Here is a 17,598-nt window from a genome sequence, read left to right as displayed (position 1 = left end):
GGTCGCGCCATGCCAGTTTTTTGCAGATGTAGCTTGTGAGTGTGCATTGAAGTGTTAAATACGACTACGTGTGTTTGGTGTCAAATGAAGTTTCGAAGTGTCGTGTTGTGTCAATAGACATTTGGTTCATCTGGATTCTGATTTCTGAAGACCATCAGTTTTAACAGACAACTCACTCCATCAGGACTTACACTCAAGTCTTTAACACGCTAATTTGAGGTATTAGCTCGGCTAAGATTCTACTCCCTCCGTCCCAATCATCTATTTACCTTTAATTTAAAAAACTTCTCACAAAGAATTAGAAGTTAAATAAATGATCGGGAAGAAGGGAGTACAGAATTAAAAAAGAAACGACCGAATTTAACGATTTCTGAAAGAATTGTTCAGTCAAACATATCATATCCAGTTCTCCACCTATAATTCATCTTTGTCCCTAAAAAGAAAAAATAAATAAAGGTAAAAAAAAGTGACTATTTCCCTTTTACTCAGGTGGCATTAACTTTAGGAAAAAAGTTAATGGAAGGAACTGTTTAACAGGTTATTAGAGACATGATGAAAGTTTAGCAGAAAAGAATAATAATTCCCTTGAGTTGAGAGGCAAACTCAATTAAAGGGGCAATTAAAGTGGTTTTTGCAAAGTTGTAAAAAATTGCAGTCACTTGCTAAAATAAGACTTTTTTTGGTGAAATTTTATCACGCCAAATCCTTTGCACTTATTGCCATCACCCACACCTAATCTAACCTTTTTCTTAGTCCACAAAAACAGACTTTATAAGGCTTTTAAGATACTATGCTTACTGATATCATCGACGGCATTAAAGGTTTTGAAGGTAACCATGACCATCTTATTGACGCAGAAATGGTTACACTTCAGGGACAGTGATTCAGGCCGCGACAAGTGATATAAATTCATACAAGTTTGAAATTTTATGAATTTTGTTTCGGTTTTCAGACGATATTATGGTGCGCCGTTTATGAGGCAGCAACACGGTGTCAGAATCAAACGGAAGTAATTGAGAAAAATCTTCCCGGTGCACATCAACAATGGCGATCAGAATTAATGGCTTAATGCAACATCAAATCATCTTTACGAAAATTTAACGCAGATACCTTGTAAAAATTTAGTACTTCGTATAGTTTTAGCAGACGGATACTCCCGTCTTAAACAACAATATATGAAAAATAAATAAATTAATTAGTTAATTAATAGGCAGATAAAATTGCATAATGATTGAAAAGAGACATAAAGATTCAGAAAATCTATCCCAAGCATGAGGTAAAGATGGAAGGCATGTTATAGGGTAAGAACCTAATCATTCAAATGCAGAAAACCACAGCAAGTAAGGCAGGTGGGTCAGTTTGGTGCATCAGTACATTAATATTGGCCACCACCATCTTCAATGTATTCATTATACATTTTGTATTCATTTACAACCATATGGACCCACACACACCAACATTTCTAACCACCAATTCTCGTTTAAGACGGTCTTCACTTAAGACAGTTCTCCCATCTGATTAAAACAAAGGTGGAAATAAAAGGAGGTTATGAGAGGTCTTAAGTTAAGACCGTCTTAAGCAAGACACTACAAATTCACACAAATCTTAGAGCATGCACAGTTTTACCGTGCTCATTTTCGGAGAATTGACTCTTGAAACCGGTTTAGATCGTGAAATCGTCATTTTGAGCTCAGTAACTGGAGACAAACTCTTTTAAAGCATAAAAGAAATCACACAAAAGAAGTGTTTTCATTACATTACATGAACATTACACACAAAGAAACTACGAAAAGCGATTAAAGGAAAACCCGTTTATATATTACAGGCATCAAGTCATAATAAACAAGAACACACACAAAGTACATGGATAAAAGCAACTTAATCAATCAGTAAGACAGGATTAAGAGCTAGGGACCTTGATAACTAAGGCTCATCAGATAAGCCAGGTACCGGACCGTGACACCAGGGCCCCTTGTAAAGAAAAACCGAAAAGCTTAAGACTAGAAAGAAAAAAAAGAGTGAAAAAGTGGGACCTTAATATACCAAATGCGCATGCAGTTAAGTCATATGAGACTATGAGAGTCTCATTCTCATCCCTTGAAAATTCCAGGAACATTTGGGACCCCTTTTTCTCATTGTCCAGCACCTTCTTCATGCACTACTAGTCCTTCCCATGCGTTCCAATCTGTGACTTTTCAGCTTCTCCAAAAGGCAGTCTCATGATTGCCAGTCAGCTAATCACGGCCATCGTGGAAGCGGAACTATCACCGCTTTGAAAAACCTTGGAAAGTTGTTATTAGACGATTATGTACAATCTTCAACGGTTCAACCCGAATGAAAATGGAAATCACGAAAAAAAACATGGACGTTTTTTGTTTTTTTTTTTTTTTTGTTTGATGGGAATAGGGTGATCATAGAAACTTGTACAGGCGACAAATGCGAAGTGTTTAGGTGAGTAGGGATGAAATAGAACGGACTTCAGTTTAACGGTTCATAGCAACCAGAGCTGTCACTATCTTCCATGGACATGGACTGTGCATTGTACTTCAAGCATTTCAGGTAACAGATTGCTTCATCCAGAATCGTTACTGGATCCTTGTTCTTCAGTTCAGGAAGTATGCTCTCAAGAACTTTTAATGTCTCGTAAATTTTAGTCTTTCTGGGTCTTTTGCTTTCAATGGAAGGACCCGTCCCCTCGCATAAATCACTGATGAAATCCCCAGAATGGATCTTTGCAGGTGCTAAATTTTGCTGTTCACGCTCACCGTCAAGGGTTTTACGTTTTTTCAAAGAAATACTTGAAATGGCCACATCATCTTCAAAATCCGATTCTTGTTGTTTCTCTTGCTTGTTGCAAGCTCCATCCTCGATCAATGGAGAGTGACCACTACTCACCTCATCGTCATCCTCATCATCATAATCATCGTCATCATGGCTAGCATCATCGTCATCAGAGTAAAGCAATGCATTTATTTCTTCTGTGTCTTCGCGGCATTCTTCATCCAAAATCTCATTCTCTCCGAATTCCTCGTAAATAACGGGTTTCATACTACACAATTGTTCAGCTTTTCTCGTTTGTCTTTCAGGAAGCAGTTTATTGGCATCAAATTGCTTAGAAAATGACATTTCCGGAAAAAAAGGACACGTAGTGTGCATAGCTGGCATGCTTTGCAGTCCAGGACATAAAGAACTGAACATTAGCCTTGTTTCATTGCCGGATTGGTCAAAGATAAGAAACTTTCTCTCCTCGGGACAAGGCAGTTTGTATGTCCACGGCTTCTCACAAACTCGTGGAACCGGAGAAATCTGTTCCGGAGGAGAATAATGTGGGATACAAAGTTCGGGCGGAGAATAAAGCATAGAATTACCAATCGAGCCAATGCCGTTGATGGCAAGGCCTTTCTCCGGCCATCCAGGGGTTCCAAATTCATTGAAACCCGAATTGTGATTTACCCTGCACGGGCTTACAGACGAAGGCAATATCTCGTGTTGCCTGATATTAACAGGAGCAATCATCTCCAAAGAGGAGTGCAGCTGACTCGGCCAAGAGCCGCTCGTCTCGAACATAACTGACACAGTCACCTGATGTCAGAAAAGAAGAAACCTTAGAATGTGACAAACAATTCCTGCTCTTGTAATTCATGGAGAGAACAAGTTTTGAGACAACTTACCAATATTATAGATAACTTCAATAAGATCTATCCAGGTCTTCTCCAGAAATTACAATGTAGAAATAAAAAAAGAAATCCTATCCAACCGAGCAAAAACAATGCAAACTACACACCGAAATCTACGTTACAGGTTTAAGCAAATGACGGAAATATTCAGCCTGCAAAAACAAAGAACAAAAAAAGCAATTGCGTCACCAAATTATTCTTAATCACCATTACGACTTATAAACTTGCATGCTATAATTGAAGGTTCTACGAATAGATGTAAAGAAAGTTGGCAAATACCTGGCAGTCCGGCATAGGTTGAAAGCAAGCTATAACTCTAACTATAATGGTTGATTTTCCAGCCATCCCATTTTCATGTTTCAATGCCCGAAATCTTGTTTGACTTGATCCTTGGCACACCATAACTACTATAATCTCTTTCAAATAATAATCTAAAAACTTAGACAATACTCAAGCCACGAGGAAGGGTGAATACTAACAAAGCAATAAGGATAAGAATCGAAGAGGGTAGTATAAAAAACAGAAAGTGAGTAATACTCAAGCCACGAGGAAGGATAAGAAACAGAAACTGAGTTATACTAAAAAAAAGAGTTGTCGGTATTCTAATAAAACTGAGGTAAACTAAAGTAATGGAATGAAGGGAAATAAAGAGTGGATGAAGAAATACTAGAGAATGAAGAAAGCTAGATTACTAGAGTATAAACGACTATGGCTTTGGCGAAACCTAGATGATGATGTACCAAAACCAAGGAACGGTGGCAACGTAGTTGGAACCCATTGTTTAAGAAGATTGAAAAATGTTTGATTTGAGATTTAAACCGACAATAGCAAATGCGGATGGTTTACAAAATAACCCTACAGTACAAGTTCAAAGATATGATATTACGGAACACGTCAATTGAAGAACAAAAACAACACATGCTGTTTCTTCCCTATCTTTAGTTTGTAGTTTACAATGGCATCAAACTCGTGAAGTTCCTGCAAGACGAAGGATAGAACAATCACCATCAGAAAAAAATCACTTATAGCGACATAAGAAAAAAAATAGAGACACAGAACAAAAGCAACACATTCGGGTTAAAGATTCCACTAGTGGTTGTCTACTTGTCTAGTAACATATTCGGAAGTCAAATATACGCAACCTTTTAACCACTCTGAACTACCAAGGGGAAAAAATAATATTCCGAAACAAAAACAGTCTCAAGATCACCATTTGTCAACCAATGAACTACAAGATTACATACACTGAGAGTCTGATACACACCATACACCAAAAAATCACATAAACTTATTAATGAAGCCGAAATTTTAAAACCGACCCACAAAACTATGAGCCTAATTATCTAAATGACACACTTTTTAGCTTTTCTTGAATGATTTCTAGATACCTCATTACCACCTGATTAAACAATTTAGTATTGAAACCCTTCCTCCTCAACATGTATATTTGCAATTACGATCCTCTCTATTTCCTAAAAGAAAAAAAATTTCCATTTCCTAAAATAAATGGATGGTCCATTTCCTCTTAATGGTCTACATTTCACATTTTATTTCGCGGCCATCTAACAATAACCCTCACTATTAATTTAATATCCTTCTATATTTGGTATTAATTTAGAAATTAGAGAGTAAATTATACATAAATCAATGTAATTAATGCATATATTAACTATTTATTTCCTCTTTTAGTTGCTTAAATACAAACCACTGGTTGGTTGTATACCCTTAATTAAATTAATTTGATAAGCAATCAAGCATACCAACTGAAATAAGACAATTATACCAAACTACACTTAAAATTACCACAAATACTCGTGAAAGGCGGTCTTACCCAAGTATATTGTAAAACGGGTTCTTTAGTAACTTCTTTTACACTAAAATGGGCATGATTTTCATGTAATTTGGTTCCATTTTACACAACCTTTGTGTAAAACCGTCTTACACAAGACTAAACTTAATGTTCTAAAAACACACAATTCATAACAACATATGCAATAACAAGGTAAAAACAAATTAGTAAAAAGTTACAAGTTTTAGAGAACATACCCAATAATTCTTCCAAAAGTTGGAATTTTTGGAGTAAAACAGTGATCAAATTAAAGATTAGGAAGAAATATATAATGGGTTGATGTAAGAAAATGGGGAGATTTGAGGAGAAAATTTGGGAAATAGAGAGAGAAATTGATAGTACAACAGTCAAAATTTGGCGAAATGGGAGAATGATGGATTTATAGAGATTTTTTAATTCTTGTGGGTTAAGTATTGGTGTTTAATTACTAATCCTACCCTTGACACTTTTATGATAAAGGTAATTGGTTAAAAAAAGTCAGCCGCTCGGGTAACTTTGATTAGCATGCGCATGCAATAAAGTATGTGGTGCTAAGTGAATAGTGTTTCTAGGGGTTGAGACCGGATCCCCGATAATAAGTCATACTCCATACCACACCAAAGTTAACTTAAGGAAAAGTGGAGTATTTAAGAAAATATGGAAAAAGTAAGGGTAAAGAGGAAAAAAATAGGTGGGGTATGTAATTGTGGGTTTAATTGTGGGTTAGTAGGTGAGGTATGTAATGACATTTTGTGTAAATATCAAATGGGTATAAGGATAACTTGGTAATGTTGTGGGCCAATTAAGGAATGTTACCTTTGGTGTGGTACGTCCGTTTATAGTAAGTGTTACCTTTGGTCTGGTATAAAGGGAGTAGATTCGAATTCTTGTTCTCCAACATTTTCTCTGTTCCGATCATTTGTATATCTTCGATTTTGGCAATTATCAAGGAAATGGGAGGGTATCACTTACGCTTACTGTTATTGAATGACTTGTGGATCATTATGGATATGTGTGATCAAAAAAACTTGTAAAAGACAATCTCGATAGAGAAAGGTAAACAAATAAATGAGACACCTTAAAATAGTAATAGTAATCAATGACTAGAATGGAAAGAGTATATTATACTTGCTTTTATGTATTTCTTACAATAAAAACGAGTTTTCGTGTGTTTCATTGTATATGTGTTATTATTTAGATTATGAGAATCCTATCGAGGTATTTCGCATGGATATATATATTATTTTTTAGGGATAGTATGAATATATTCTTGACTGAGTATCCTTATCGATGATTGGAGAATAAAAATTAGGGTACTGAATGTAATTTAGACTTTGTTCTTTTTTTACTGAAACTGTCTGAGCTGAACTGATCTGAATTGAAGTAAGAGTTAATTTGTGAATAGAAGAGTTGAACTGAACTGAATTAAACTGAACTGAAATGAACTGAACTGAACTTAAATGAGCTGAAATTAAATCCAAAAAAATAGGACCTTAGTCAAGTTATGGCCTTATGGTAGGACAAATTTTGAGTTTATTTCTTTCATAGTTAGAGTCGAAAATAACGGTTATAATCACTTTTATAAGAGACTGAAAATATCATCTCTCCGGAACAACTTTCTTACCATAAGAACTTTCTCTAGGTAGATTGAATGTGAAATCATAATAGTCATAATTCCATGCCGTAATTATGGATTTATGGCACATAAGCCAAATCAGTAGTGTTTTTTTTTTTCAAGACTATCAAATATTAGGTGAAATATACTTATAGACTATCAGACCTACATTAAACTAAAAACTTACCGAGTATGCATTTGTGTTTGAGAATGTCCCAAATTAAAATTAACCACATTGGTAAATTGATGCAATAAAATGTGTAAAAAAATTATTATTTTTATAGATGCTTCTTCCTCATATTCAATTACTTTTACAAAGTGGAACGAAACAACTATCACATTTCCAAATTTTATGCCACTATCTTTTATTTATTAAAAAAATGTTTTGCTCAAAGTCAAAAAAATAGCAAAGATACTCATTCCTTAAACTGTAGCTCGTGCTTAAACATGATAAGGTTTCACGACCATTTGACTCCGTTCATGTGGAAACCAGTCCATCCGATGTGGATTTATACATCATTAGCATACAATATAAAATAACAAAGTATATAGTTATTAATATGGTACTCCCTCATATTCATTATATTCTTTCCCTTTTTTTTTTGCATAAAAAATAAAAAAGTGAATTTGACCACATAAATCAACCAAAAAAAAAAAAAATAGGAAATAAAACGAATAAGCCGAATAAGGAAATAGGGAAAATATAGTGAATAAGAAAAACTAGGGAGTATTATTTACTCTCATTTTTGCAAATTCAATAGCAAAACAGATGGACGGGCCAATGGGTTAACTCAATGCCGCACCTGATAAAAAGATAATGGTTGCGGGATTTCTTTGTCACTCAACTACGAGAAAGGACTAATTTAAACTTGTTTTATACCCCGTACTTCATTTGTAGAATTGTAGTATGTATTTAACTTTCATAACTTTACAAATTGCTCTAAGCTACTTGAAATATGTAAAATCTTTCATTGTAAAACCGCGAGTTTAAACATGTCTTTAAAAGGAGAAGAATGGAATATAATAACAAATTAACAACAAAAAAATACTTATGTAAATGTCTTTTAAACTCAATTTATGTATTATCCTTCAATAACTTTACGTGTTGGGAGCCTAAGAGTAAATCCGCGAGGGATGGACCCCAAAGTAGACAATATCGTAATATTATGAATTGTGGACACCGATGCACCAAAAGTCCACTAGAAAGTATCGACGCTTCCGCACAACGAGTGGTATCAGAGTACAAGGTTCGACTTAAACTAGACACAAGAAGAAGTATCGAGTCAAGATTTGAAGGTAAGGTACGTTGTAAGGCGTGGAACTCCTATAACTCGAGGGAGAGTTAATATGTTCTTGAAGGCAACATGTGTCTCACAATGTTGAGACAAGGCCGTCTAAGAGAAGACCGTCAGCAACCCGACACGACGAGGTTGGCTAAGGCTTCATGGAGGCCTTTTGAGAAGGAGTCCGGGAGTAAATCCGTGAGGGTTTGGCTCGGAGCGGACAATATCATACTATTATAGATCGTGGTTGTAATACTACGGATTTTATAGGCTGGTACTCGACCGAGTATGGCCTACTCGGTCGAGTAAAGTGTTTCGTGTATCCTGTTTGCCTACTGCCCAGGAACACTCGACCGAGTATGCGGAATACTCGACCGAGTAGAGGGTACTCGACCGAGTATACTCTATACTCGACCGAGTATCCGGTCTGACGGGTATTATTTATGCGGTTTGATTTGGAGATGCTTAGGGCGATATATAATTCACTAAACAGTTTCTAATTACGTTTTACAAAATCTAAAACATTCGACGACGCTCTAATCATCTCTGAATCTATCTTTGTGTGTGGGTGATCATAGCAATTGCATTCATTCCTTTTGATTCATCGTCGGTAAGTCCCCATCTTCATATTCACTGATTTATATTTTAGGGTTTGTCTTTGATTATGAATTGGGGGAAATGAGATTTGCATATAGTGATTGTGTTATGTGATTATTGATATTAGGCGGAGACTTCGTAGAGGGGCCGTTCTAGATTGCTTGCTCGCATTCCTTGCTGTTGTGATAAGGTAGGGTTTTCCTACTCAGTTCTGTCTAATTGATTTAAGATGTTTTGTGTATTGTGTATGATTGTTGTCTGCTGATCATCGGAGTGTTGATGCGGTGGTGGTGTGGTGGTTATGATGATGTTGTGATGATTGTGGTGGAGTCACTTGCGGGAGTGGCTTCACGCCCTAGTTCGCCCTCCGTGGAACCCGTCAGGGGAGGGGATGCGCACATTAAGGGACAGGGTTATCGCTCGTTGATGAGCGGGATTAAGGTGGGGATTGGCTGCGGTCCCCCACAGGCGGCGAGGATTACCTGTTGCGATGGGTAATCTGGCAGGGCTACACAATTCGGTGTGTAGTCGGTTACTGTGTGTGAGATCGGGAGACTGAGGTTGGAGGATGATCAGCTGGTTGCTTTATTCACTTGTCTTATTTTAATTATGCAGTAACTGACCCCCCGTTGTGTTTTGTAAAATCTGTGGTGATCCATTCGGGGATGATGAGGAAATTGTGACAGGTGATGCGTTTGTTGAGCTTGGGGCAGTCATGGGAGAGTCACCACGTTGGATTAGTTATCACTGTCAAGAGTCTTAGTTGTCGTTTTGTAGTTGCTAGCATTTGGATATTACTTTTGTTGGATTTTGAGACAATGTAACTTTTATAACTCTCGTACTTTAATAAATGTGTGTGGATTGTTGCTTTTGATATGTACTAACCTCGGGCAACCGAGATGATAACAGTCTTTCATGCTAGAGTAGTCCTGGTAAGGTACCTTGGTATGAGGGGGTGTTACAGTGGTCACCAATGCAGCAAAGACCCAACAAAAGGTATCGACATTTCCGCACAACAAGATCTAACCTAGCTGAAATATGTTAAAAATATATAATTGTAAAACCGTGAGTTTAAACCTGCTTTAGAAAGGAGTAAGAACGGAATATAATAACAACGGTACATAATCTTGATCAAACTAAATAATTATCAACAACAACATGCTTAGCGTAATTAGGCATATATTGCTTGTAAATGGAGGAAACAAACATCACATTAGCTTGGCTATTTCATTTGTCACATTATAAGGTCTAGCATTTTGGTGACATAAACATGTCCCACAATTTCTAATAAAGCCATAAATTAAGGAGGCCCCTTCCTTGATGTGAATATGTGATGATAATAAAATCATTTTTTATAGTCAAATTGTGGGTTTAATTATTCTCTAATTTCAAATGTTCACACTATAATTAATACTATAAATTTACGTAAAGTTTGGCTAATCAACATCCATGCGTTTATTTATTAATAACATGCGTGAGGTGGGAATTTTTTCATCAACCACCTCGTGGAGTACTACAATGAACAATCATCATTATTTTACACACACACACTAAATAATCTTACTAGCTATGATGATAAAGTATATATTTTTGATGATTTTCCTTTTTCTTTTGCTAAAATGAGTATCGTTACTACATCAATCATGATACAGATGTCAACTACCGTAGTTTGTAAAGTAACGAGACTACGAGAGGTAATGGGTGCTCAAGACCCGGATTCAAATCCGATCAGCATCCAAATCACCTTGGTGACTCACTAAAAAAAACTCAAATCATGTTTTTATTTTCAAGTATTCTAAAATTTACAATTTACTTTAATTTAGTATATATAATTAAGTATATACTCGTATTAGCAAATTACTATTGTTCAGCTTATAAAGCAAAACTACTACAGTAGGTATTTTCGATTTCTAAGAAAATACTCCATCCATACCACACCAATGGTAACATTGACTTTTTCACACTTGTCGAGACACGTTTTGCAACGTAAATATATTTTGTTACGCATTATTAAAAATTATAAAAATTTGATATTCTTATAGCATTCATGAAGATAAATCAAACAAGATCTCACATGACTATATTTTGTCTTATAGATTAAGAATAATATCGAAAATTCCTACAACCATGAATAGTGGCAAAACGATCAATGTTACCATTAGTCTGGTATGGAGAGGGTATGAGTTTAATGTGTATTTTTGTAGAGCAAAGGTGGCATTGTTCGTTAACCGATTCAAACAAGACGGTGAAAATAGATGAAGAAATGGACACAAATTTAAAATCCAAAATAGAAACTACTTTGTTGAGTGACAGGTGGACAAATTGGTTATGCCAATGATCAAAGGTAAACAAATGACTGAGACACCAATAAATAAAATAGGTAAACAAATGACCGGATGGAAGAAATATGTTATTTTAAGTATAAATTTTTTTTTTTTTTTTTTTTTTGACAACAATAATTTTCTTTCTTATATCTCTTTAACAAGTTTAGTTTCCCTTGGAAGTTTCTTGATCAAAATTTCTTTGTTAATTCCCCCAATAAATTCAATACGAGTATTTTTTAAGATGAAAGGGTTTGTTAATAATATTCAAAATACATGGATGACAGGAGGATTACAGGAGGGGAAGATAAAATTTAGATTCACAGGGAGCTCATTACAAGATCTAGCCCATCTTGCTCATCATTTTGTCAGGAAGCCCAACAACCTCCACTCTGCATAAAGTCGATCTAAAACATTCTCTTTCAAATCCACTAAAAATTATAACTGATGAAGTCTTAGAGGTACTCAAAGGGACAAGATCACAAGACCCTCGCCCAAAACCGTCAATAAGTCTACAACATTGTATTTGAGCCAATGCGGTTTCCTTCCTACCAAAAAAAAAAAACGCTACAAAGTCCGATGGAAATAGGTCTGAACGACAAAAAGTACGCCACTTTTGTAACATCGTCAAGGATTAAGAGCCTCAATGTCGATACATATAAAGCGAACACAACCAGAAGTTCGAAAAGGTGAAATAGTTAATACACTTTATTCATAGTTCACTAGCAAAGCTTTATCTTGGCAAAAAAAAAAAAAAAAGCAAAGTTTTAACAATCTGCACAGCTGATTAGCGAGCTGACAACACCTCGATCTCAAACACCAACCTTGAGTTGGGTTGTATTCCCCAAGCTGGAAATCCTCCAGCGCCATAAGCATAGTCTGGGGAGCACTGCAAAGTACCAATATAATTAAGCAATTGGTCTTACAGTCCCACTAGCTAAGATATTAATAAACATAAGACAATACTAGAACTATTTGGTTTAGGGTTATATTCATGAAAGATAGTGATAGTGAGTTTTGAGCATAGATTTAGATGCTGCTCCATGGTAATCTTTTTCAATTTTCATGTTTCGTTATCGCGAACTAATACCAACTATTAAAGTGGGACATCAACCTATAGAGCAGAACTTGAAAGTCCTAAACCAGCGTTGGCTGTTTCTAGATGGCTCTATTGGCTCATAAATAAATTGCAAAAAAAAAAAAAAAAAAAAAAAAAAAAAAAAAAAGAACTGCCTCAGCTGACCGTCACCATGTACTATTAAAAATTCAAAACAAGCAAACTGAACATACAGGATCCTAAAACGTTGAAGTTACAAAACTTTAGCACCATGCAACTGTGGTAACCCAAAATCACAGCTATTAGTCAAGACTGTTGCAAAAACAAAATGAATCACGTGTATCAATTTGAGCTGCTTGTAATGTCAGATTCAAAGATGGGTGCACACTCCACAACTCCACATTGATTTGGGATTGTTGGTCAAGATGAATTTGGGTTTTGTTTTGGCCATTGCTAATAACATGGGTCGACAATCATTGGAGATCTCTACCTCCAAATGTAAATATCTAGCTAAGTTCAAAGGAGGAGTCAGTTCATGAATTCAGTATAGGGATAAGGGGTAAATCACAATCTAACAGCTTTGCGCTTTACAAATACAGGCATATTGGGTTTTAGTGGTACAGGGTAAGACTACATCCAATGAAAACAATGCAACAGAGGAAAAGTAAGTGCTTACAGTTAGTCGAGCAATTTCACCAAGCTGCATTCCCAACACACCTTCATCCCAGCCTACAGAATCATAATACATAGATAATTAAATAACAAGATTAACCAGCAATTACAGAAAGTTAACCAATTAGATGAACAAGGATTACAGCAACACAACTAATCAAATGATCAACAAAATAAAACCTATAACCTGTCTCAGATCCAATAGACGGATATTTGATCACCTAATGACATGTAAGATAAAAGCATTCATACATGACAAATATGCAGACTCAGTCAATTAATTTGCAAGCATAGCCTCCATTTCAATCGAATTCTACGGAGTACTTTCTAAATAATTACACGAATGCATGAGCCAGACAATCATAAAATTTCTTGAGGGATTGATCATTGTGATAACTACACCAACCCTGCATATAAAAAAAATAAGCGGGGAAGTGGCGAATTACCTCCATAAGTTTGCTTATATCTGCAATTAACCTCCTTCAGTTTTTATGGGAGCAACTTAGCCCCATAATTTTTTTTTCATGTTTCTCCAAATAGAAAATTTCCAATAATTTTTCCATGATTTTTATAAGAATTATTGTCATTGAAATTAAGGCTAAAAGCCAATTGCACTGAATGAAAGCTTTTGGGGCTAGTTTACTTAAATGTTGTTAGCAAGAAGACCGACAAAAAAACACACGATAATATGCACAAAATCATAATATAAACCCTAAAAAGACCAGGATTATTAGTGAAATGTCGACAATATTATGCACCTTCAGAATACTCATTCAGAAGAATCACAAAAGTGAAGCGGAAATTTCAAACAAAAGTTTACAATACCTTTTATAACTTTGCCCAGGCCAATGTTGAATGAAAAGGGCTCCTGCCCAGGATCCTTGGTACTGAAATATAAGAAAAAAAGAGAGAAATTATGAGTAAACCATTATACTAACAGCAGAGCTCAAATAATTTACATAGTTGCTCTATCATGGACTTTTTTCATAATGTTTCCAAACACTACCCTTCCTCTCAACCGAATAGCCAAATTTTTCTCTCTTCTCGTTCTCCCCAAACTTAATCAAATTTCCTTCAAAATTTTCAATTATGAATACAAATTTTCATATCGAACAATTAACAACCCGTTCTATCAATAAATTATAAGTAGTATTTTTGGTGGATTAATTGAATTCATCAGTTTTATCTTAATTAGGGTTTTAATATTTTTATTAGATTCAATTGAAAATTTGTTGTGCACGACGGAAGGTTCTCATAGCATATCATCATCTTGTAAAATTTATTTTTCTTGCAATTTGTTACCTTGCTAAGAACTCCATCACTTTCCCAGTAGCATGCAAGTGTACAACAACAACAACAACATTACCCCAGTGCCTCAATGGCTCCCGCAAATTGCGGGGTAAGGGGGGTCGGATGTACGCAGCCTTACCCTTATGTTAGAAACACAAAGAGGCTGTTTCCGAATGACCCAAGATGAAAATTACGTCGAGAACTGCATCGAAAGACTGCTACTTCACAAGAGAAAGAAGTGCAGCCACTTTAGTAAGCCATTATGCTTTACTCCAGTAGCATGTAAGTGTAAAAGGGTAAAATGGTAATTCATGTAGATGATTGAGTAAATCATACATGAAAGAGCAATACCCATAAATATATTGCCTCCAAAAAATATTGAAAGTCAAGACGATTACAAAATAACCGCAGTGCTGAAGGCTCCTTGGGTTAGTAATGTAAAGGTCAAACATAAGTAGCCTTGTTCCTTTGACAACAACAGAAAAAGACTCTCCGCAGACCATAATCGCAAGTTGCTTCCACTATTATACTTCTATCAAATTATAGCTACTTTACAGAAAAAATATCGCGACAGTTTAACAAGTCATTTTGCTCTACTTCATCCTAAATTCCTTATATAAACCAACGAATAGTGAATCGTTGGCTCAATAGAAAACGAAAACACCGCTCAACAAAATCAATGAAACAAACTAAATCATCGTCATCATACCTCCAGAACTTCTTCGAAAGGTCCCCATCTTTACCTACATCAATCCAACACACTCCGTGAGCATCACTAACCAACAAATGTCAATAACAACACAATTCCAAACCAATAAGATGATACATCAAATACTCAAGTTAGTTAGCTAACTCTAACTTAAAGATTGTATTGTTTCTCAAATACTCCCTCCGCCTCAATCACTTATTTAACTTTGATCAAAGGTAAACAAATGATCGATGCATCAAAATTATAAAGTAATCAGTTTAACTGTACATTCTGAACTACAAGACACCATATGACAATCAAAAACCTAATAATTCGTTCGTATTGCTTCGCAAATACTTCCTCCGTCCCAATCACTTATTTAACTTTGATCAAAGGTAAACAAATGATCGATCCACCGAAATTACAAAGCAATCAGTTTAACTGTACATTACGAACTACAAGACACCATATGACGATCAAACAGCTAACAATTTGTTCACCACAATTTGTGATTTCCTAAATCCAATTTCTAATGATTAGCTCAAATTAAATCAAATCAACAGCATTGATTAAGCTGCATGTTAAATTAAACCTCATTTAAACAGAATATATTACTAATAATAAAAAAATAATGCAAGTATCAATAAATTCGAAACTAAACAGAAATTACATTTCAAAATTGGGGAAATTAGGGAAAGAGAGAAATTTACCGAAACCAGTACAATGAACGGTGACCAATTGACCGCGGGTAGGTTTAGGGCCATTACCGGGCCTCAAGATTTCCTTCTCAAATCCCATAGTAATTTTCCCCAAATTGATTTTGAATTTCTAGGGTTTTTCGGCTAGGTTTTGTTTATGTATTTTACTATGTTGATTGATTGATGATGTTAAGTAGAGTGATAGAGGATTAGAGGTGATGACCGGCAGTTTCCGGTTCGGATTTGTTAAGAGATGAAATTGGACCGGATCACTATGGTCTTGTTATTGGACGGCCCAAAATTCCTAGCTTGAGATATGAGTGGGTTTCGATTGGCCTACGGGGATATTCGGCGCCGAGACACGACTGGCGGCCGACCTAGCGGTTGGGACAACACATTGAATATTTTCGCTCAATTTGAGAGATGCACTCCCAGCCGGAACACGGACCGGCGGCCAGCCTACCAGCTGGAAAAAATACATTGAATATTTTCGCCCAATTTGAGAGATGTACTCGGCACCGGAACATGGGTCGGCGCCCGACTAACAGTATCTGTAGCGAGATTTCCAAAGCTCCCTTTGCTTAAGACCCTAAGTACTAGAATACTATATATGGGTTTTTCTAACGTGTGCCCTAAGGGCACACATTAATAACCTAAATATGGTAATATTTGCAAGAGATTCTCATCAAATATTCAAGTATAAACTCATTTTTACTATAAATAGTGAGAATCTCTTGTAAATATTACCATATTTAGGTTATTAATGTGTCCCTTAGGGCACACGTTAGAAAAACCCTTCCTTAATCAAGTTTTAATCTTTCCCTTGTTTTAGCTTAATTAGTTAATTACTCCACAAATTAGTTAGTTGATGATTTTGTGTTGTAAGGAAGATTGAAGAACTTCTCCTTCATTAACTAAATTTAAGTTCCTTCCTTTTCTCATTTGTTGGTATAATTTTTTTACCTAATTCACTCATTTTTATAATTTTACTTTAATTAAGAGTTTATTGAATTTTTTTTCTTTGATGAAATGACTATTACTTTTTAATAATGAAAGGATTAGATTGCAGATAGAAAACATCAACAAAATATTGGCAATATCAAGGACAAGGATGTCATTTTTCATCAAGGTCTGGACAATGTTAGTATGGCTTTCCAAAATTATTATATTGTTCTCTTAGGTCGGAAAGTTGAAGTTCATGACCTGGATTTTAACTACATTGGCAAAGGTCATTGTCTCTCACATAATGATGTTGCCCATCTGATTAAAGAGATTACCGCTTTGGAAATAAAGGCAGCCTTCTTTAGTATTAAATCTAATAGTAATCCTGGAGTGGATGGTTTCTCATCAGGGTTTTTTAAATCTGTCTGGGGTATTATTGAGAAGCACTTTTGTGTTGATGTCCTCAGTTTTTTCAGAACAGGTAGCATGGCTAAACAAGCAAACTCTACTCTCATTTCTCTAATTCCTAAGAAGGCCTCGGCCGTTCCTTGTCTAAGTCTGAAAGTCGGTCCTACTATTTCTTCCATTCCGTGTCCTACGTAAGAGAACACGTGTGTGGCGAGCCGATCCCAGTTGATTGATCTCGACCCGATCTGCTATCACACGCCTAAACCGACTACGGCTGGCTACAGCTGATTCTGTTTGGACTATAGGTCAATCTCCTGCTACACTGTCTTATATAAAACAGTGAGCAAGATTTTAGCTAATAGACTACAAACAATCCTCCCTTCTATCATTGGTAATGAGTAAGCTGCTTTTGTGAAGGGGAGAAGTATCTTTGAGAACATAATGTTGTCTCAATCCTTAGTTAAAGGGTATAATAGACAAAATATTTCCCCTAGATGCTTAATAAAGGTGGATATAAGAAAG

General features: G+C 35.7%; 2 protein-coding genes across 2 annotated transcripts; both read right to left on the bottom strand.

The window, feature by feature from the left end:
* Positions 1-1,711: 1,711 nt before the first annotated feature.
* LOC141648214 (transcription factor bHLH143-like) lies at positions 1,712-5,907 on the bottom strand. The gene is made up of 4 exons (XM_074456724.1): positions 5,724-5,907; positions 3,957-4,655; positions 3,672-3,829; positions 1,712-3,582 (listed from the first exon to the last, which is right to left on the bottom strand). Exon 4 carries the CDS (start codon positions 3,565-3,567, stop codon positions 2,479-2,481), a length of 1,089 nt encoding a protein of 362 aa, XP_074312825.1. The 5' UTR covers positions 3,568-3,582; positions 3,672-3,829; positions 3,957-4,655; positions 5,724-5,907; the 3' UTR covers positions 1,712-2,478.
* Positions 5,908-11,921: 6,014 nt separating this feature from the next.
* On the bottom strand, positions 11,922-16,338 carry LOC141648213 (peptidyl-prolyl cis-trans isomerase FKBP12). Its single transcript, XM_074456721.1, has 6 exons — positions 15,739-16,338; positions 15,050-15,083; positions 13,876-13,937; positions 13,055-13,107; positions 12,087-12,210; positions 11,922-12,052 (listed from the first exon to the last, which is right to left on the bottom strand). Exons 1-5 carry the CDS (start codon positions 15,824-15,826, stop codon positions 12,109-12,111), a joined length of 339 nt encoding a protein of 112 aa, XP_074312822.1. The 5' UTR covers positions 15,827-16,338; the 3' UTR covers positions 11,922-12,052; positions 12,087-12,108.
* Between the last annotated feature and the right edge of the window lie 1,260 nt (positions 16,339-17,598).

This window comes from Silene latifolia, chromosome 3 (genome assembly GCF_048544455.1).
Source record: "Silene latifolia isolate original U9 population chromosome 3, ASM4854445v1, whole genome shotgun sequence".
In the NCBI taxonomy this organism is placed as follows: Eukaryota; Viridiplantae; Streptophyta; class Magnoliopsida; order Caryophyllales; family Caryophyllaceae; genus Silene; species Silene latifolia.
The sequence above is the reverse complement of the archived record's forward strand: the minus strand, read 5'-3'. Positions and strand labels throughout refer to the sequence as shown.

What these genes read in the sequence shown, in the direction of transcription:
- LOC141648213 (XM_074456721.1), bottom strand. Translation starts at nt 15,826, where the DNA reads ATGGGATTTGAGAAGGAAATCTTGAGGCCCGGTAATGGCCCTAAACCT. An exon ending in CGTTCATTGTACTGGTTTCG is followed by an intron (nt 15,084 to 15,738) that starts GTAAATTTCTCT and finishes GGATTGATGTAG; the next exon opens with GTAAAGATGGGGACCTTTCG. An exon ending in CCTGGGCAAAGTTATAAAAG is followed by an intron (nt 13,108 to 13,875) that starts GTATTGTAAACT and finishes ATGATTCTGTAG; the next exon opens with GCTGGGATGAAGGTGTGTTG.
- LOC141648214 (XM_074456724.1), bottom strand. Translation starts at nt 3,567, where the DNA reads ATGTTCGAGACGAGCGGCTCTTGGCCGAGTCAGCTGCACTCCTCTTTG.